The sequence below is a fragment of the Heterodontus francisci genome, chromosome 18 (assembly GCF_036365525.1).
Source record: "Heterodontus francisci isolate sHetFra1 chromosome 18, sHetFra1.hap1, whole genome shotgun sequence".
In the NCBI taxonomy this organism is placed as follows: Eukaryota; Metazoa; Chordata; class Chondrichthyes; order Heterodontiformes; family Heterodontidae; genus Heterodontus; species Heterodontus francisci.
Window position 1 is genome coordinate 10,190,912 of NC_090388.1, and position 21,304 is coordinate 10,212,215.

General features: G+C 43.8%; 1 protein-coding gene across 2 annotated transcripts in view; it reads right to left on the reverse strand.

Annotated features, from left to right (window-relative positions):
* zgc:153031 overlaps positions 1-21,304 on the reverse strand; it is a 49,811-nt gene that overhangs the window by 25,567 nt on the left and 2,940 nt on the right. The window contains exons 3-6 of one of the 2 annotated variants that reach the window (XM_068050217.1): positions 19,204-19,300; positions 17,506-17,632; positions 10,899-11,014; positions 570-9,176 (exon numbers count right to left, since the gene is read on the reverse strand). In XM_068050217.1, the coding sequence (XP_067906318.1) occupies positions 9,083-9,176; positions 10,899-11,014; positions 17,506-17,632; positions 19,204-19,300 (434 nt within the window). In that variant the 3' untranslated portion in view covers positions 570-9,082. Of the gene's footprint in view, positions 1-569; positions 9,177-10,898; positions 11,015-17,505; positions 17,633-19,203; positions 19,301-21,304 lie in introns of those variants that run through there. The other variant, XM_068050218.1, reaches the window with a different exon arrangement.

The following is a 21,304-nucleotide window of genomic DNA, read 5'->3' on the forward strand; positions in this document are numbered from 1 at the left end:
AAAAGCCAGGAGGTTTTGCCAACCCAGGGGCCGTCAACCGGAGGCTCCAGACCCACATGCGGCTTTTTAAACATCTTATTTGCGGCTCCCAATCGTTTCCAGTTTGATTGCATGATCATGAAAAAAAGCCTAATAAAGAATTAAATCAGGAAAAATAAGAGCCGTGTTTTTATTGTAGGGATAAAAAGCTAATCGTTATGCTGCACTTTGCGGTTTCAAATGATTATTTTAACAAGAAATTGTGCTGTAAATAAACCTGTTTGAGTGGTATAACTACACCATGGTTACAGATAATGCCTTTGGTTCGAGGAACAGGTTGTATGGTTGCAATCATTATTGTTTTTAATATAGCTGAGACGATAATGTATTCTGAATGTGCTGTTAGAAAATATTTTTTATCATGAGAATCAATAGCCGAAAAAATTGTCTTAGTTCTATGCATCTTAAGTTAAAGTTTGTTTTAAAGATGACTTTACTGACAAAATTATCGTAAAAGAATTTCCAGTTACCACTAGATAAGTTATAAAAACACAAAGACAAAAAGCATTCTCAGTTTTACATGTAAATTTCTTATTACATTTTTATTCAGAGTGGAAACATGCTGCTTTTCCATTAAATTAATATGGTTCACCATTTTTATATTTTTCTCCCGAACATACTTATACATAATTCATGTATAAAACCTGAACATGCAGATCACAAAAAAAACAAAAACATAAAATCAAAAAATATAATTGTTAGTTCTATTTTAATTCCCATTTTTTCTATTGATTCATAAATTGATACATAAATTCAATACATGACCACTGACCACCTCCAGGCGCTTATCCATTGTCTCTCGAGATAAGGAGGCCAAAGAAGATTTTATTTATTATATATACAAATTATGTATTTGTCATGTATTTGGTTCAGAAATGCCAAATTTTCATCTTGCAGTTCCAAATAGTTTTTATTTTAGGCAATTTTTAAAAAAAAACAAGGTCCTTCAGGGAAAAACAGGTTGGTGATCCCCTGTGCTAACCCTTTATAAAAGCACTGGTTAGGTCTCAGCTGGAGTATTGTGTTTAGTTCCAGGCACCACACTTTAGGAAGGATATCAAGACCTTGGAGAGAGTGCAAAGGAGAATTACTAGAATTTTTTCATGGGATGTGGATGCTACTGGCAAGTCCAGCATTTGTTGCCCATCCATAATTGCCTTTGACAACTAAGTGTCTTGCTCGGCCATTTTAGACGGCAGTTAAGAGTCAACCACATTGCTGTAGGTCTGGAGTCACATGTAGGCCAGACCAGGTAAGGACGGCAGATTTCCTTCCCTAAAGGGCATTAGTGAACCAGGTGGGTTTTTAACACCAATTGGTAATTCATGGCACTGTTACTAGCTTTTCATTCCAGAACCCATTGTCTCTTGAGACAAAGAGGCCAAAGGAAGAAGAGGAGGTACTATTAATAGCTTTTCATTCCAAAATTTTAATTAATTGAATTTCCACCAGCTGCCATGGTGGGATTTGAACCCATGTCCCCAGTCTCTGTATTACTAGGTCAATGACAATACCACTACACCACCATCTTCCCCTCAGTCAGCCCTACCAGGGATGAGGTACTTCAGTTATGTGATGAGACTAAAGAAACTGGGGTAGTTCTTAGAGCAGAGAGGTTTAGGAGGAGATTTGGTAGAGGTGTTCAAATTTGTGAATAGTTTTATTAGAGTAAATAAAGAGAAACTGTTTCTAGTGGCAGAAGGGTTAGTGACCAGAGGACACAGATATAAGGTGATTGGCAAAAGAATTAAAAGTAACACAAGGAAACAATGTTTTAAGCAGCGAGTTGCTACGATCTGGAATGCGCTGCCTGAAAGGACGGTGGAAGGAGTTTCAATAGTAACATTCAAAGGAGAACTGGATAAATACTTGAAAGGGAAAGATTTTCAGGGCTTTGGGGAATGAGCAGGGAAGTTGGATAGCTCTACCAAAGAGCCAGTATGGGCACCATGGACCAAAGGGCTTCCTTCTGTATCATTGTAAGATTCTGTAAATGTTGAAATTCCCTCAATGCATTTGAGACCAGTGGGAGATGGTTTAGCTTAGCAGGTAATTTAGCTGGGCATGGAAACCACACCCAGGGCTGGGGTGGGGGTAGTGACATCATTGATTGGCAGCTTATCTAACTAATCCCGACACAGAGCTGTGGTAGGGTTAGGGATCAAGGCCTCGGTTTCCTGTCAGAGGTTTGGGGTGCTGAAGACTGCAGAGGAGAAACTCTATTCGTCAGGTTAGGACTGACTAATTCCAGGGAATTGCTAGTCTGTAAGTGAATTTTGGGTTGGAGTGACCTGCTTTCTAATTTTCTGTCACAGAAGTATTATAAAATAGATTAGAGTTCATTGAAAACTGCATTTTTGCATATATGCAAAAGTAACAGTCTCCTAATGTATGATTTCTCACTGGGGAGCTCATCAGACCCTTGTCAGAAGATTGGAGAAATGTACATGGTTAGATGACAAGGGCTTCGAGTGTCACAATCCCAGGCTAGATATTGGGCAGTAAGAGTATATTCCTAATTGGAGGGACAAAGGACCTGTTTATGGGAGGGTTTGGTGATACTCTAACACAAATACACACCCACTGGCCGCCCCCGAAGTAAATAAAAGTTAATCTTTTGGCTCCTCTTATTATCTTTTAAAACATGAAACATCAAAGAAATGTTAAAGCGTGGACTGATCGGTCAAAGGTATCAAAAGTTACTTCTCTGAAAGAACAAGTGAGCTGGTGGGTGCTCACCCCACCATGGGGGATATTGTGGGCACCAGTTGAAGGCAGGGGGGTGGTGGGAAAGTGGAGCAGTGCAACCAAACTGCTCACTGATCTCCAGAATGCTCACGAACAGTTCTATGTAAGATGTCAGGGGATAATATCAGTAATTAAAACAACATTTCTAGGGAGGGCTCAAGCCAAGAACTCAGATCCGAAAGAATCACTAGAATTGTACCAGAACTGAGAGGTTGTACCTATCAGGAATGATTGAACAGTTTTGTGTTCTTTTCTCTAGAAAAGAGATTGCTGAGGGGGTGACCTGATAGATGTGTCACAAAAACGTGCTTTATGACGAATGATGATTTTTAATCCACTGGCTGGAAACCTGTGTTGCATGATTTCCTTTAAGAGTGATGCCCCTTTAAGATCTTAGTATGCCAATGAGCTATGTACCATGTTGCAGTCATGTGACGCAAAGCTAGAGTAACTCTGCAACTATAACACCCAGAGTAAAGTTCTGTAAATAGTTAGCTCTGTACTGTATATAATATTTAGCTATAATAAACCTGTTTGAGATCTTCTACCAACTTGACTCCATGCATCTCATTTATGTTGTATCAGACAACATAAAAGAACTCATTATATGGTGGCAGCTGTGGCGAGAAGACAAAGTCTGTGGTTGAGGACCATGGTTAAAACAGCTCTGAAAACAACCTTTCCTACAGCCAGTAGAGAGAAAGTTCAAGAAAAATACTGGCTCAACCAGTGAAAAAAAACTTACCTCAAGCTGTAGAAGACAGAGCACAGAAATGACAGGCTGCAAGTAAATCAGGTGAGTCATTGTGCTGATGGCTGAGGGATACTGCTTTAAAATAAAAAGGTCTGAAGTCCTTCAAAAGATCGTTTTTTTCCCCCAAAGGCTCTGTGTAGAAAAAAGGGGAAGACCCGACTCCTTTCCTGAGCTGATCGAGGTCGATGCCATTACAGGAGCCGTCCGTTAGAAAAAATGCAGGAAAACCCAGATCACTGCAGAACCTCCATTCACCAGCCAAAGTTTAAAAACCCATTAAACTACTCAAGCATGAATAAGAGCTTCCCTTTAGGAAGCCACAGTAAAAACCGCATAAAACCACTCAAGCATGAACAACACAAACTCTGGCAAAAAATAACCCACTGAACTGCCTATGCAACAGCCGTGTAAACAGAACAGGCTTAAGTGCTGGAAGCAAGATAAACACACACTACTAGCAAACACCTGCTCCTGTCAATCAAAGCAGCTAGTCTTAATAACAGAGAGTTTCTTAAAAGGGAAACAGTGCAGAGTCATAAGACAAGTTTTAAAGCAAAAGAACAGCTGAAAAATGAATACCAAATTTCCCAGCATGAACTGGAAAGCTATGGATATCCTATCCGAGTTCCAACAGTTCAAACAAAGAATGCAGTTATTCTTCACGGACCAAATAATCACAGAACCAGAAAAACAGGCTATAAAACTACTAATAACAGTTGGAAATGAGGGATTACACAGAATCAACACCTCTGGGCTATCTGACGAGGACCAGAAAGATCCCACAAAGATATGGAAGGTGCTAGAAGATCAGCTCCAATTACGAGTGGATTTTAGAATTCACTGCCTGGAATTGATATTCTAGAGGCAATAGCCACAGGAGTCAGTGGACCAGTTCATCAGTAGATACCGTAGTATGGACAATGAATGTGACTTCTCAGAAACTGAGCTGTCAGACCAAATAATGGAGCTAGTGATTGTATCAACACCCATTGAAGCATTTCAGAAAGACCTCTTGGGGAAAAGGAAATGTCACAGCATTGATGCACTGCTGGAAGATGGCAGGAAATACAAAGCCATTGTAGCTGGGCAATAGCACCTGCAAACACTAGGTGCAGCCAACAGTATTGGCACCAGGTGAAAAGAGCAAGAAAGCTGTGTGGTAAGTGCAGTCTGTCCCACTCATTTCATGATCTGTACAAGATGTGTGGTGCAAAAGGACATTGGGCCTGCCTACGCAAGAAATATGGCTCCAAAGATGCAGCCAGAAGCCACAGCAGGACACAGACAAGCAGAAGACAGGCGCCGCAACGGGGAAACAGCAGCAAAGAGAGCACCAGAGACTGCAAACCGATACACTAAGTCCACAGCGAAACAAACCTGAGACAAGACTCAACAAAGAGTAATTCTCAGCCAGAAGGCGATCAGGGGTTCCACATTGTAAACCTGACACATCATGTTGATGAAGTCAAACAACTGGAAGCTTTCGCCACTATTAACATCATGTGCCCAAAGAAAGCTGGCAAACACACACCCAGGGGCAAGATTAACACCGGCGCTAGTGCAAATATCCTACCAGTCCGAATCTTCAAAGATCTATACCAGACTCATTGGAAATCAATGGTACAAGTGACAGCTGCCAAGTTATCTGCATACAACGGGTCACCCATCCCTTGCAGTGACACACTAACAATGCAATATAGCTATGGCAAATCGGCATGGAAACCACAATCATTCTACCTGGTAGACACGAGCAGACCAGCAGTGGCAGGACTACCAGTGTGTAAAGACCTCAACATCATAACTATCCACGAGAGCTTTGCCAAGGGGAAATCTCCAAGGACCAGAACCTGCTCGCAGACTCTGACCAGCATCAAACGGTGCAGTCTGGAAACTCAGCAACAGCATAACTATGCTGCACCTTCACTTCTGCTCTCTAGAGAACCGCCAGCACCACAATGAGCCAGAATGGACAGGTATCTCCATGAGGCCGTACTCCTCCCCCAACAAGTCTTTCTTTTTGAGCTCCATGCCTTCAGACATGGAAGATGAGGACAGGCGAAGGATACACAATGTCCTGAGGAAACAGAGGAGGAATGGGTTGAAGCATTGTCTGCTGGATCTTAGAGACGAGGTGCCGGAACTTTCCAGGAATTATGAGGCCTCAAAAGATGTCATCTTGAGAAAAGCAACAGGGTATATTCGCAGGCTGAAGGCAGAGCAACAGAAACTGAATACAGCAAGGGAGAAACTTCAGAAAAAACAGCAACAGCTGAGACGCAAATTCTCCAAGCAAGAGTTGTCAATCCACCGAAACGATAAGTGGACTCTTAAACCTCTGTACATGTAAACTTCATATCATCCATCCATGTGTAAATAATTTTGATGTTTTCCAATTTTATTATTGTTACTTTTAGCAAACGAGACTTATCTTTGAAAAGAAAGGAGATGTTGTATGATTTCCTTTAAGAGTGATGTCCCTTTAAGATCTTAATATGCTAATGAGCTAAGTACCAGGATGCAGTCATGTGACTCAAAGCCAGAGTCACTCGACAGCTGTAACACCCAGAGTCAGGTTCTCTACATAGTTAGCTCTGTACTGTATATAATATTATGTTGCATTAGACAACATAAAAGAACTCATTACAACCTGAACTGAAATGTTTAAAAAAAAAACAGATTAAAGGGGACTCGAAGCTTGCAGCTCAAGATGGCTACCATAATGTGCATCACTGTACTTTCTACATTCCAATGCAATGAAATGGAGACAGCATATCTGCACAGACCCATCGAGGACAATGACCTGGGGAATCTGATTGAACCACCTATCCTGCTCCCATTAGCAAGGCGTCAAGGCCGTTACCTGAACATTCAACTGGTGGAGACGAACCATTCAAACCTAATCACTTGAACAATCGGACCCTGGCTGTGAGAAGGTAATTCCTAGACCTGGGCTAATTAAGTTGCAAGAGGGAGTACACACTGGTGGTCACTATGCTTGAATCACTGGGTGACAGTCATGTGACAGGTCCATCCTTTGTGTGCTTAAGCTGGTGTTTTCTTTGCAGTAGAGAAACAAGCAACTAGATGTTGATGAGAGAAGACCCGAGTGTGGTTCCTCCTTCCTTTCTCTCTCCACAATCTACCTTGCAAGTTTCGTACCATGTTTGCTGACTGTGACCACCCAGGGATGCCCCTGCTGCAGACACTGAATCCTTGAAGCAAACCAGATGCACTACTGTCTCCAGGAGAACCACCAAATCAGCTGTCCACATCCATCTTCAAATCGGAAGCCTCAGGACCACCAAAGGAAAGTCGCAGGCCCCCGAATTCAGCCTGAAGCCGGCCAAGTCACCAACCTTCACAGACTGTATACCCCTATCCATTGAAAAGTTAATAAGTATAGCTAGGCATTTAGAGATGAATATCTGTTCAAAAGCTAGGAAACTAGAAATCCTAAAACTTGTGGCCAACCATTTTGAAATTGAACTCGAAGAACTGGAGACAGGCATAGAATCTGAAAAAGACAGGTTAGCATAAGCCAAGATGCAGCTGGAACAGCGGAGACGAGCTAGAATTCCAGGAATGGAAGGAGGAGAGAGAATTCCAGGAAAGGGATAAAGAAAGAGCTTTCCAGAAGGAGAGGCAGGAAAGAGAGTTAAGGCAGCTCGAGTTGAATAGGGGAAGACCAATGTACCCAGTGAAGGCACGGCTTGTGAGGGAGCTACTCCAAGCTCAGGACCGAGTGCAGAGCTCTTAAAGTTCTCCCAATTGATACCAAAGTTCGATGAGGGGGGTGTGGAAGCATTTTTTTTAAATCTCATTTGAAAGCTTGCAAAACAGTTGAAGTGGCCAGCAGAGGGCTGGTCCCTGTTACTGCAAAGAAAATTAACCGGAGAAGCCCATGAGGTGTATTCCCTATTGAGTTCGTCAAACAATGAGATGACCAAAAATGCTATCCTGAACACATATGAGCTGATTCTGGAGGCATACCACCAAAAATTCTGAACTGTCCGAAAGTAGCCTGAACAAACTTACAGGTAGTGGTGCCGCCGAGGTACCGTAGGGAAATATTGAGAATAGCCCACAAAATTCCAATGGCTGGACATGTTGGTATCCGAAAAACCAAAGCCCGCATAAGACAGCATTTTTACTGGCCACACCTCCACAAGGATGTGGTGGAGTTCTGTAAGACTTGCCACACGTGCCAGGTTGTGGGGAAGCCTCAATCTGCAATAATTCCCATACCGGCTTTTGGGGAACCATTCAGCAGAGTGTCGGTGGATTGTTTGGGGCACCTGCTGAAAACAAAAGGGGGAGACCCCTCTCTTCTCGCCATTATGGATGTGGCTACTTGATTTCCAGAGGCTATCCCTCTAAGAACTATCTCTGCCAAGGTAGTGGTGGAGGGGGCGAACCCAATTCTTCACCCGCTATGGGCTGCCTACTGAGATCCAGTCGGATCAGGCCATGAATTTTATGTTCAATGTTTTTCAAAAGATCATGGATAGTCTGGACATAACCCAGCTAAAGTCCTCAGCCTACCACCCACAGTCACAAGGGGCTTTGGAGCAGTACCACCAGACCCTCAAGACAATGATCAGGGCATACTGCTACAAGTAGTCCCATGACTGGGACAAATTGCAGGGATTTCTGCTGTTTGCTACCAGGGACTCAACCAATGAGTCCACTGGCTTTAGTCCCTTTGATTTAGTCTATGGACATGAGCTGAGAGGTCCTTAAAAACTAAGCAAAGAGAGGTTTTTAAGAGCACAGGAACAAATTTTCCATGCTAGACTACATCTCCATGTTCCGAGAACGGCTCACGAGAGCCTGTGCGGGGTCTCAGGAACACCTAAAAACCTCCCAGGCAGCTATGAAATGGCAGGCAGATAAGCATGCTAAGGCCAGAACATTTCAGCCTGGAGACCATGTGTTAGTGCTACTACCAATACAGGGTGAACCACTGAAAGCATTGTTCACTCTTCATCCGCAGGTCTGTGAGAAGGTCTTCACTTCCTCATCAGCACCTCATTCATTAAATAGAAGCACTCTGGAACTCCCTCTGCTTCAGCTTCAGATTAGGTAGTCTGTGCTAATATTTAAAATCCTGGATCCACTTTCTGATTCTCAGGAAAGACCTACTCAACACTTCCTTTGGCTCCTTTAAATTTCTGAAGGTTTCAGATAACCGTATGTTAGTCTCAAATTTCAGCACTATGGCTGTCCCACTTGCCCATCCCTAATTGCCCTTGATTGCTAGGCTATATCAGAGGATAGTTAAGAATCAACCACATTGCTGTGAGTCTGGAGTCATATGTAGGCCAGACCAGGTAAGGACAGCAGATTTCCTTCCCTAAAGGACAATTAGGTAACCAAGATGGGCTTTTATGACAATCGATGATAGTTTCATGGCACCATTACCGAGTCTAGCTTTCAATTCCAGATTTGTATTAATTAGTTGAATTTAAACAGCTGCTATGATGGCTTCGGAACCCAAAGCATTAGTCTGGGTTCTGGATTACTAGTCCAGTGACATTACCACTACACCCCCTTATAATTTGCTAACTTTTGAAAAACTTGAAATTTGTATTTGATGCCCTTTTCCTCTTGGATTTCACTTGGAACTCCAGGAAACCTAGTAGAAACAAAAAGATATCATGTGCCAAGCCACATAATTGTATGAACACACTCACAACACTCAAGCTCACTTATTGTAAAACAACAGAGAACAGTGTCCCAAATGTGAATCATTCTTATACTAACTTGCATCACACCTACATTTCTGCTGTCAAAGAGATAGGTTTTAAGGAGGATTTTGAAGATCGAAGAGATGAAGGATGTTAAGGAGGTGATCCCAGAGCGTGGAGACAAGATGGTTGAAGTATGTGTTACTGAAAGAAGAGTGGAGGAAAAGAGGAATATCTGAAACTAGAGCCTCTTTGAAGAGAGATTTCCATATAATGGAGCATACCTTAGAACTGACTGTGGAATCACAAAGGTAGATACAGATAATGGACGCCATTCAGCCCATCTAGCTGAGTCATCCCCTGAAACCTATGCCTGGAGTTTCCTCGGAGGCTCTCCTGATCAGCTGTAACTTTGGCAGAAAATTGACGGAAACCCTTTTACACAGTCTATCAAAGTTATTGCAGCCAATTGAGATGACCCGCCGGGAAATTCTCAACATTAGCGTCCCCCAACATAGCTTCTAAGTGCTTCCTAACATTAGTCATGGACCTGCCTTTTCCTAAATGTATACCCATGTTCCCTTGGCCTGCTGTCCCCCTAAACCTGCATTAGCATCAGGATTAACCATTTCATATCTCACCATAAGAGTCCTGTCTCATTTAAATCCTTTCAAACATGAATCAATTTTCTACTCTTTTCTCCTCTCTCAATCTTCAACACAGTAATCAGCCTCATTCTCCCCAACCATACCCCACCCCCCGGAATCGGATGTTTCCGGTGTGTTCCCGAGGACCTATTCGAATGGCTGCTGGCCAGAACATTGCACAGGTTCAGCAGGATATCCTTAGGCTAATAGATGATGTGGCTCTATTTCTCTGTGCTTTATACAATGCTGTACTGCAATGGCAACCTGGTCAATGTTGATTCTGGCGTCATTTCTCAATCTCTTTCAACCTATCCAGTATAAACTGTATGAAGTTACTATTGATTATTAAATTGGGCTTAGAGTCAAAGAGTCATTTACGGCATAGAAGGAGGCCATTCGTCCCATTGAGCCCATGCCAGCTCTCCAAGGAGCAATCCAGTCAGTCACACTGCCCCAGCTCGATTCCTGCAGCCCAGCAAGTTTATTTCCTTCAAGTGCCCGTCCAATTTCCTTTTGAAATTATTAATAGTCTCTGCTTCCACCACCCTCGTGGGCAGCGAGTTCCAGGTCATAACCACCTGCTGTATAAAGAAGTTCTTCCTCACATTCCCTCTGCATCTCTTGCCTAAAACTTTCAATCTGTGTCCCCTAGTCCTTGTATCATCAGCTAATGGGAACAGTTTTTCCTTGTCTAACTTATCTAAGCCGGTTATAACGTACACCTCTATCAAATCTCCCCTCAATCTCCTTTGCCCAGGGAGAACAACCTAGCGCTGTAACTAAAATCCCCCATCCCTGGAACCATTCTGACAAATCTCCTCTGCACCCTCTCAAGGACCCTCACATCCTTCCTAAAGGTAATTCAGAATCATACATTAAACATGCTCCAGATTTTGACCTATGTTAAATTCATCTGCATATTTGTGAATGCATTTCCCCCAGCACCGATCCTTGGGACACTCCACTCAGTAATCGCAGTGCACTACAAACTGGTAAAGCAAAAGGAAAGATTTCAAATCTTACTCATCAACCAACTTGAATATCTCCCGGTCAAATTCTGGGAAGAAAGTGTCAGCGTTGAATTGAGCCATGATATTTGTGAGATAAATCCTGTCACAATTTGGATGGTTCATGGCTTCCTGTGAACAGAACGGAAAATGGATTATTGGCACTGAAACTCACAGGACAGTAACTACTTGTTAAAGGCTCTTAACTATGGGGATTTTTAAACAGAACTTCCTACTGCTGGAGAACAGTTACTGGAAATGTGAGCTGGTGAAACGTACCCTCTTCATACAACAGTAACATCGACTGCTGTGATTCTGCTAATTGCTCAACTGATGTCAGTAAAGTTGCCTGCCCAAAATCTAACCCACTAGTTCCTGATTACACAGCAACAAGCAAGTAATCCTCATCATGTGATGTTGTAAAGTTAGTCTGGCACAATCCACAATATAAAAACATCCACCTCAAAGCAGCTCATCTGGTTCCTGGCTGTGAGGGAGGTTTGTACTACAGGGAATTATCAGGGTCAGAGAATTATCAGGGGAATGGTGGCATAGTGGTAATGTCACTGAACTAATAAACCAGAGGCCCGTACTAATGCCCTGGGGACACAGGTTCAGCTGGTGGAATTGAAATTCAATTAATTAGCATCTGGAATTGAGAGCTAGTCTCAGTAATGGTGCTGAGCAGCTAAAATCAATTGTTGTAAAAACCCATCTGGTTCACTAATGTCCTTGAGAGAAGGAAATCTGCTGGCCTTACCTGGTCTGGCCTACATGTGACTCCAGACTCACAGCAATGTGACTGACTCTTAAGTGCCCTCTGAAATGGCCTAGCAAGCCACTCAGTTGTATCTAATCACTACGAAGTCAATAAGGAATAAAACCAGACAGACCACCCGGCATCGTACGAGGCACTGGAAATGACCACGGGTCCGGAGGGACACTATGTTCATACCTCTGGATAAGGGCGGGAATAATGTACCCAACCTCACCCTCATCCTGATGACCACCTTCATGTGCGGCTCTATCAAGCTGTGCGTAGATCCCCAATACGCAAACACCAAGAGTCACTACGTGCTGAGGTTCTATCTATCCCTGGTGTTGTAAAGGATGGGTCTGGTCACATTGCCGTGGAATGCTCCATCCAGTTGGACCGTGCTGTACCACCTATCCTTCATGGGAAAGTTTCTGCGGGAAAACACCTTTGACCACAAATCCATCAGGCAGTGGTCTGCATGGAATGTCCTCCAGGCCCTACGGGAAAAGGAGATGGTGGATCCGGTCAGATGGTTCCCTGAGCAGACTTCCAAAGTCATTTGGCAGAATGCCTCATCACCAGAACTTTCAAACAAGCACCAAGACATGGCCTGGCTGGTGGTGAGAAGGGCCCACCCTGTCAGATCCTTCCTGAACTCCCGGAGTCTCACCCCCTCCACATGCTGCCCTCGAGGTGGCTGTGGTGGGGAAGAGACAGTTTCCCACCTCCTTCTGGAATGTGTCTTTGCAAAGCAGGTGTGGAAAGAGATGCAGTGGTTTTTGTCGAGGTTCATCCCAAGCAGCTCTGTAACACAGGAGTCTGTGCTCTACAGTCTGTTCCCAGGGACACACACCCAGATAAACATCAACTGTTGCTGGAGGACCATCAATTCAGTGAAAGATGCTCTTTGGTCTGCCCAAAACTTGCTGGTCTTCCAGCGCAAAGAGTTGTTCATGACCGAGTGTTGCAGACTGGCACATTCCAAGGTCCAGGACTACATGCTGAGGGACGCACTAAAGTTTGGGGCAGCCACTGCAAAGGCTCAATGGGGAAAGACCACTGTGTAAGGTCCTCCTGCCATAGTGAACGGAGGGGCTGGACCCATGGGAAATATCTCTGGCTGTACACACCAAATATGGGTTTGCTGTAAAATGTACATGGCTTGTAAAATGGAATGGAAGGGTTGTGAGGCAACTCACTCATAGAAACATAGAAAATAGGAGCAGGAGTTGGCCATTCAGCCCTTCGAGCCTGCTCCGCCATTCATTATGATCATGGCTGATCATCCAACTCAGTAACCTGTTCCCGCTTTCGCCACATACCCTTTGATCCCTTTAGACCCAAGATCTATATCTAACTCCTTCTTGAAAACAAATAATGTTTTGGCCTCAACTGCTTTCTGTGGTAGCGAATTCCATGGGCTCACCACTCTCTGGGTGAAGAAATTTCTCCTCATCTCAGTCCTGAAAGGTTTACCCCGTATCCTTGGACTATGACCCCTGGTTCTGAACTCCCCCACCATCAGGAACATCCTTCCTGCATCTACCCTGTCAAGTCCTGTTAGAATTTTATAGGTTTCTATGAGATTCCCCCCCCCCCTCACTCTTCTGAACTCCAGCAAATATAATCCTAACCGACTCAATCTCTCCTCATACGTCAGTCCCGCCATCCCAGGAATCAGTCTGGTAAACCTTCGCTGCACTCCCTCTATAGCAAGAACATCCTTCCTCAGATAAGGAGACCAAAACTGCACACAATATTCCAGGTGTGGCCTCACCAAGGCCCTGTATAATTGCAGCAAGACACCCCTGCTCCTGTACTCGAATCCTCTCACTATGAAGGCCAACATACCATTTGCCTTTTTTACCGCCTGTTGCACCTGCATGCTTACCTTCAGCGACTGGTGTACGAGAACACCCAGGTCTCGCTGCATATTCCCCTCTCTCAGTTTATAGCCGTTCAGATAATAATCTGCCTTCCTGTTTTTGCTACAAAGTGGATAACCTCACATTTATCCACATTATACTGCATCTGCCATGCATTAGCCCACTCACTCAACTTGTCCAAATCACCCTGAAGCCTCTCTGCATCCTCCTCACAACTCACCCTCCCACCCAGTTTTGTGTCATCTGCAAATTTGGAGATATTACATTTAGTTCCCTCATCTAAATCATTAATATATATTGTGAGTAGCTGGGGTCCTAGCACCAATCCCTGTGGTACCCCACTAGTCACTGCCTGCCATTCGGAAAAAGACCCATTTATCCCTACTCTTTCTTTCCTGTCAGCCAACCAATTTTCTATCCGTCGCAATACTCTACCCCCAATCCCATGCGCTTTAATTTTACATGCTAATCTCTTATGTGGGACTTTGTTGAAAGCCTTCTGAAAGTCCAAATAAACCACATCCATTGGCTCCGCCCCATCAACTCTACTAGTTACATCCTCGAAGAATTCTAATAGGTTTGTCCAGCATGATTTCCCTTTCGTAAATCCATGCTGACTCTGCCCGATTCTACCACTGTTCTCTTAGTGTTTTGCTATGAAATCTTTGATAATGGACTCTAGAATTTTCCCCACTACCGACGTCAGGCTGACTGGTCTATAATTCCCTGCTTTCTCTCTACCTCCCTTTTTAAATAGTGGGGTTACATTAGCTACCCTCCAATCTGTAGGAACTGTTCCAGAGTCTATAGGATTTGGAAGATGACCACCAATGCATCCACTATTTCTAGGGCTACTTCCTTAATTAATCTGGGATGCATACCATCAGGCCCTGGGGATTTATCGGCCTTCAATCCCATCAATTTCCCCAACACCATTTCTCTACTAATACTGATTTCTTTCAGTTCCTCTCTCTCACTAAGCCCTGTGTTCCCCAACATTTCTGGTATGATATTTGTGTCCTCCTTTGTGAAGACAGAACCAAAGTATGCATTTAGTTGGTCAGCCATTTCTTTATTCCCCATAATAAATTCCCCTGTTTCTGACTGTAAGGGACCTACAGTTGTCTTCACCAATCTTTTTCTCTTCACATACCTATAGAAACTTTTACAGTCAGTTTTTATGTTCCCTGCAAGCTTACTCTCGTACTCTATTTCCCCCTTCTTAATCAATCCCTTCGTCCTCCTTTGTTGAATTCTAAACTGCTCCCAATCCTCAGGTCTGTTGTTTTTCCTGGCAAATTTATATGCCTCTTCCTTGGATCTAATGCGATCCCTAGTTTCCCTTGTAAGCCATAGTTTGGCTACCTTTCCCATTTTATGTTTGCACCAGACAGGGATAAACAATTGTTGCAGTTCATCCATGCGCTCTTTGAATGTTTGCCATTGCCTATCCACCGTCATCCCTTTAAGTAACGTTTCCGAATCCGTCATGGCCAACCCGGACCTCATATCTTCGTAGTTTCCTTTACTAAGATTCAGGACCCTTGTCTCAGAATCAACTATGTCACTCTCCATCTTGATGAAGAATTCTATCATATTATGGTCGCTCATCCCCAAGGGGTCCCGCACCACTAGATTGTCAATTATTCCTCTCTCATTACACAATACCCAGTCTAGGATGGCCTGTTCTCGAGCTGGTTCCTCAACGTATTGGTCCAGAAAACCATCCCGTATACACTCCAAGAATTCCTCCTCTACAGTCTTGTGACTAATTTGATTTGCCCAATCTATATGCAGGTTAGATTCACCCATAATTACAGATGTTCCTTTATCACATGCATCTCTAATTTCCTGTTTAATGCCATTCCCAACATCACCACTACAGTTTGGGGATCTATATACAACCCCCACTAATGTATTTTGTCCCTGAGTGTTTCTCAGCTCTACCCATACAGATTCCACATCGTCAGAGCTAATATCTTTCCTCACTATTGTGTTAATTTCCTCTTTAACCAGCAATGCAACTCCACCGCCTTTTGCTTTTTGTCTGTCCCTTTCTAAATACCGAATATCCCTGGATGTTCATTTCCCATCCCTGGTCACCTTGCAGCCATGTCTCCGTAATCCCGACTATATCACACTGTTTACATCTATTTGTGCGATTAATTCATCCACTTTATTGTGAATGCTCCGCGCATTAAGGCACAAACCCTTAAGGCTTGTCTTTTTAACATTACTTGTCCTCTTCCCACTATTTTTCACTGTGGCCCTGTTTGATTCTGGCCCTTGATTTCTCTACCTATCACTTTTCTTATTCCCCTTATTGTCTTTTGTTCTTGTCTTTGATTCCCCCCCCCTCCCCCCCCCCCCCCCGACTCCTTGCAAAGGTTCCCATCCCCCTGCCATTTTAGTTTAAACCCTCCCCAACCACTCTAGCAAATACCCCCCTAAGACATCAGTCCTGTATTGAAGAAAACTGATTTCCTTTGCACTTTTTGGAATGTCAACTTGGTGCTGTTTTGAACTGTTTTGTAATGCATTTTTTACAGATTTTTATGAATAAAATATATTCTGGGGGAAAAAAATGTTAATGCATTCAGTGGAACCTGAGTGTCCTTATACACGTGCCATAGAAAATTAAGATACAATTACAACAAGCAATTAGGAAAGCAAATGATATGTTATCCTTTGTTACAAAGGGATTGGAGTATAAGAGTAAAGAAGTTTTGCTACATAGGGCCTTGGAGAGACCATACCTGGACTACTATGTACAGTTTTGTTCTCTGTACCTAACAGGGAGTGCAACAAAGATTCACTGGACTGATTCCTGGGATGCAGTGATTATCCCATGAGGAGAGATTGAGTAGACTTGGCCCATTTCACTAAAATTTAGAGAGGTGATCTCATTGAAACATATAAAATTCTTAAGGGGTTTGACAGGGTAGATGCTGAGAGGATGTTTCTCCTGGTTTGGGAGTCTAGAACTAGGGAGTCACAGTCTCAGAATAAGGAGTCGGTCATTTAAGACTGTGACGAGGAGAAATTTCTTCGCTCAAAGGGTTGTGAATCTTTGGAATTTTCTATCCCAGAGAGCTGTGGATGCTCAGTCATTGAGTATGTTCAAGACTAAGGTCGATAGATTTTTGGACATTAAGGGAATCAGGGCATATGGGGAAAGTGCAGGAAGGTGGAGTTCAGAAAGATCAGCCATGATTTAATTGAATGGGGGAGCAGATTAGGGCTTACTCCAGCTCCTATTTTGTTCTGTTATGTTACAAGGCATCACCATTGAGTGGGACAGTCTGGATAGACCAGAGAATCTTTTCCTATCAGTCACTGTTGGTATGCCCACCAGTCTCCCTGTTGTAACCTCTGGTTCCTGGAGTAATTCTCTATTGAGCCATGTCTATATGCTCACATTCCCCCACCTCACCACTTCCCCACCACTCTGCGTGCCCACCCTGCTGCTCCTGTTAACTAAAGGGTTCTAAAGGGCCCCTTTGACCAAATGGTTCAACAGTTGACTAGAAGCATTACTCCTACCCAGTCCCTGATCAGTTGGTTCTCTACCCAACTCCATTCAGCATTTCATCACCTCAAGCAGCTGGAGCAACAGCGCACGTCAACACACAGGCTGGGAATTTCCTCGAGTCTGTGTCTCGTTCCACCAACGTATCTTTGGCGGCGGTTTGGTGGACATTGCATTCACATGGGTAAACCCGAAGAAATTCAGTGTAGTAGAGCAGGAGGAGGCTTTTTGAACAATAAACAAACCAGCTCATCACCAGACACTCCAGGATTCTCCTGTAGAGGTAGATGGCTGTCTGGAGAAAACATCAAGAACTGCTCTCAATGCCAAGCCCACATGTTGAGACTGTGTCATCTCCCTAATGGACAGGAGAACAGCTAAATGGCAGAACCCTGACACAACCCGATCTGATAAATGTTAACGAACCTTTAATACTTTTTCACATCGTTACCTCAAAGGGTTTGGTGCCACCTAAAACCCATATTGTTTCAATCTCTTCACTCAGGGGAGGGAGTGAGCCGAGTTCAATAGCGCTGGTCAGGTCCCTGCAGAGATAGTTTGCATTCTCGGGCACAGAACTGATTAAAAAAAAAGGTCAAATTGAAGTCATTCACTTTCCGAACTGAAGTTGTAACTTATAAATTTAAATAATTCTTGAAGTATTTACTTGCTTTTAAATCATCCTTCATAAGATGTAACTCAGTAATTTTTTTTCTGATCAATGTACCAGAGTTAGTCTCCGGGGTTCTGTGTATTTGAGAATGACAGGAAAGGCATTTTTTTTTTCAATTAACAAACAGTTAATTTGTGGTTTTATTTGTGACAACGGTATTTGTGATCAAAGAAATAAATTCATTCCAAACACATTTCATCCTTTATGATTCAGATTGGAAGCTGTCTTTTCTAGATTTTGCCCAACTTTGGTGGTTCTATTCTTGGGCTCTCTGCGCTCAGTATCAGAAACAATGGGTGGCATCTTCTGCCCTTTAAAAATAATTGCTGGTTGGGTCCATTTCTGGATCCCAATCCTGCATTTGCCGGCAACACACCTGCCGGTGCAATCTTCCAGGAGGCAGTATCCTAATTGGCCGACTCCGCATTCACTGTCCAGGCCACTTCCATCTTGAGTCACCGTCTGAAGAGGTCTGAATTTTATAAAATAAATGGTGTGCAAAATTTTCCACAGGATGATCCGTGGCCTGCTAATGCCTGCAGCTCCGTTGTGGGGGGAAGCGAGCGCAAGACGCCTCCCGGGACCCCTGCCCAGCTGTTGGCAAACCGCCTCAAGAAACCTGCCAAGCTTTGGCCTCAGTGGGATCCTGTCCACCATTGGGAAGATCCTGGTGTCGTCCTCAATCTGCCCACAAGGCACTTAAATAATTAGAATGGCTAACAGCTGCTGCCGAGCCATTGCCAGTATCACCTGGCCTCTGGCAAGATTGGCCAGAGGCGGGAACGTGTGGCCCACCAACCCACGTCCTCCTTTCCAACTTTCCTCCTGGTCCTGCTTTCAAGCTTGCCTCCATGGGACCAGGAAAATTATCTCAGGAAGAAAGCCCGTCCACTTGCAGAGGGCCCATAATAACTTTACACTGCCTTATGGGTCAGAGTGCTGGTTGAACATGGGAGGTGACCCTGTGTTTAAGGGTGATCCCTCACACAGAGCCTTTCACTCATTGGTTGAGTCCATGTTAAGCCTCAGACTTGCTGGATTTCCCTCTGAATTATGGCCAGTTTGGGACGGTAAAATGGGTTATTAATGTAAGGCTGTTGACCATCTGACCCATTTATCCCCTTGCCCATCCAAAACATATCTCAAAAATGACCGCTACTATTCAACCGGAGTTTTAAAACAGTGGCCAGGGATTGTGAGGTGTCAATATTTGCAAGAAGCTTGGTGAGGAAAGGAAGGTTATGCATGGGCTGTTGTAGAACAGGGTTGATGGGCAGAGCTGACAGAAAGGTAACACTTTAAACCAATTAACAATTCGACCCTTTAAGAATCTACCTGCCTAAGATTTCACGGCTCACACCTGTGAACTTGAAGTTATCAGGTTCCCAGTGAAGACAATGAGGATTGTGCCCGTTATCTGATTTGTAAGTCCAGTTTCTTCATATTGTGAACAATTTTGAGTTTTGTACGACTTACCTTAGGGTTCTGCTTAAAACTACACTGTAGCAGTTCGGCAAATTTGAACCGTCATCGATGGCACTTCTTTTACCCCAGATCACTAGGTTTTTCTTGCCTGAATTTGAAATAGTATAAAGTGACTGCTATGATATCCCTTTCAGTTAATTTGACAGCTTAATTTAGAATCATAGAATGGTTACAGCACAGAAGGAGGCCATTCAGCCCATCATGTCCATGTCAGCTCTCTGCAAGAGCAACTCAGCTAGTCCCACTCCCCCTGCCCTTTCCCCGTAGCCCTGCAAATTTTCTGTCTTCAGCTGCTCATCCAATTCCCTTTTGAAAGCCTCGATTGAATCTGCCTCCGCCACACTCTCAGGCCGTGCATTCCAGATCCGAACCACTTGCTGCGTAAAACAGTTTTTCCTCATGCCACCATTGCTTCTTCTGCCAATCACCTTAAACCGATGTCCTCTGGTTCTCGACCCTTCCACCAATGGGAACAGTTTCTCTCTATCTACTCTGTCTAGGTCCCTCATAATTATGACACCTCTATTAAATCTCCTCTCAACCTGGAACCAAACTCGTGAATCTTTTCTGCACCCTCTCTAAAGCCTTCGCATCCTTCCTAAAGTGTGGTGCCCTGAATTGGATAAAATACTCCAGTTGAGACTAAACCAGCATTTTATAACTTCCCTGCTATGCCTCTATTTTAAAGCACAGCATCCTGTATGCCTTTTAACCCACTTTCTCAACCTGCCCTCCCACCTAAAACGATTTGTCCACATATACCCACAGGTGTTTCTGTTCCTGCACCCCCATTAGAGTTGTCCCCTTTAATTTTGCGCAGATGTTAGTTTGATTAACTTAAAACCTAACAACCTGTTGTATACATTAACAAAAACAGAAAACACTGGAAATACTCAGCAGGCCAGGCAGCATCTGTGCAGAGAGAAACATAGTTAATATTTCAGGTCGATTACTTTGGGAAAACTTTTTTCAGTTCTGATGAAAGGTCATAGACCCAAAAAGTTAACTCAGTTTCTCTCTCCACAGATGCTGCCAGACCTGCTGAGTATTCCCAGCGTTTTCTGTTTTTATTTCAGATTTCAGCAACTGCAGTATTTTGCTTTCATGTTGTATTTGGGATGGAGAATACACTGCACAGGTACTGATTAAATCAACATTATATTGGGACACAATTTAAATGTATTAATATAGGTAATTTCTGACTTGTCTCCTTAGCAAATTCATGTGTGATGCAGCAAGACTTGGACAATACCCAGGCTTCGGCTGATAACTGACAAGTAACATTGATACCACACAGGTGCCAGGCAGTGATCATCTCCAACAAGTGAGAATCTAACCATCTTCCCTCCCATGGCATTACTGTCACTGAATCCCCCACCATCAACATCCTGAGAGCTACCATTGACCAGAAACTTAACCTGACCAGCCATATAAATACTGTGGTTACAAGAGCAGGTCAGAGGCTCAGAATCCTGTGGCGAGTAACTCACCTCCTGACTCCCCAAAACTTGTCCACCATCTACAAGGCACAAGTCAGGAGTGTGATGGAATACTCTCCACTTGCCTGGATGGGTGCAGCTCCAACAACACTCAAGAAGCTCAACACCGTCCAGGACAAAGCAGCCCGCTTGATCGGCACCCCATCCACCACCTTAAACATTCACTCCCACCACCAACTATGCAGAGTGGCAGCAGCGTGTACCATCTACAAGATGCACTGCAGCAATGCACCAAGGCTCCTTAGACAGCACCTTCCAAACCCGCGACCTCTACCAACTAGAAGGACAAAGGCAGCAGACACGTGGGAACATCACCACCTGCAAGTTCCCGTCCAAGTCACACACCATCCTGACTTGGAACTATATTGCTGTTCCTTCACTGTCGCTGGGTCAAAATCCTGGAACTCTCTTCCTAACAGCACAGTGGGCATACCTACCCCACATGGACTGCAGGAGTTCAAGGTGCTAACATATTAACATGAAAAGAAGATTGGCTGGCTGGCAGAAAACAGAGAGTATGCATAAATGGGTCCTTTTCTGATTGGCAGGATGTGACTAGTGGAGTCCCATAGGGGTCTGTTCTGGGGCCTCAA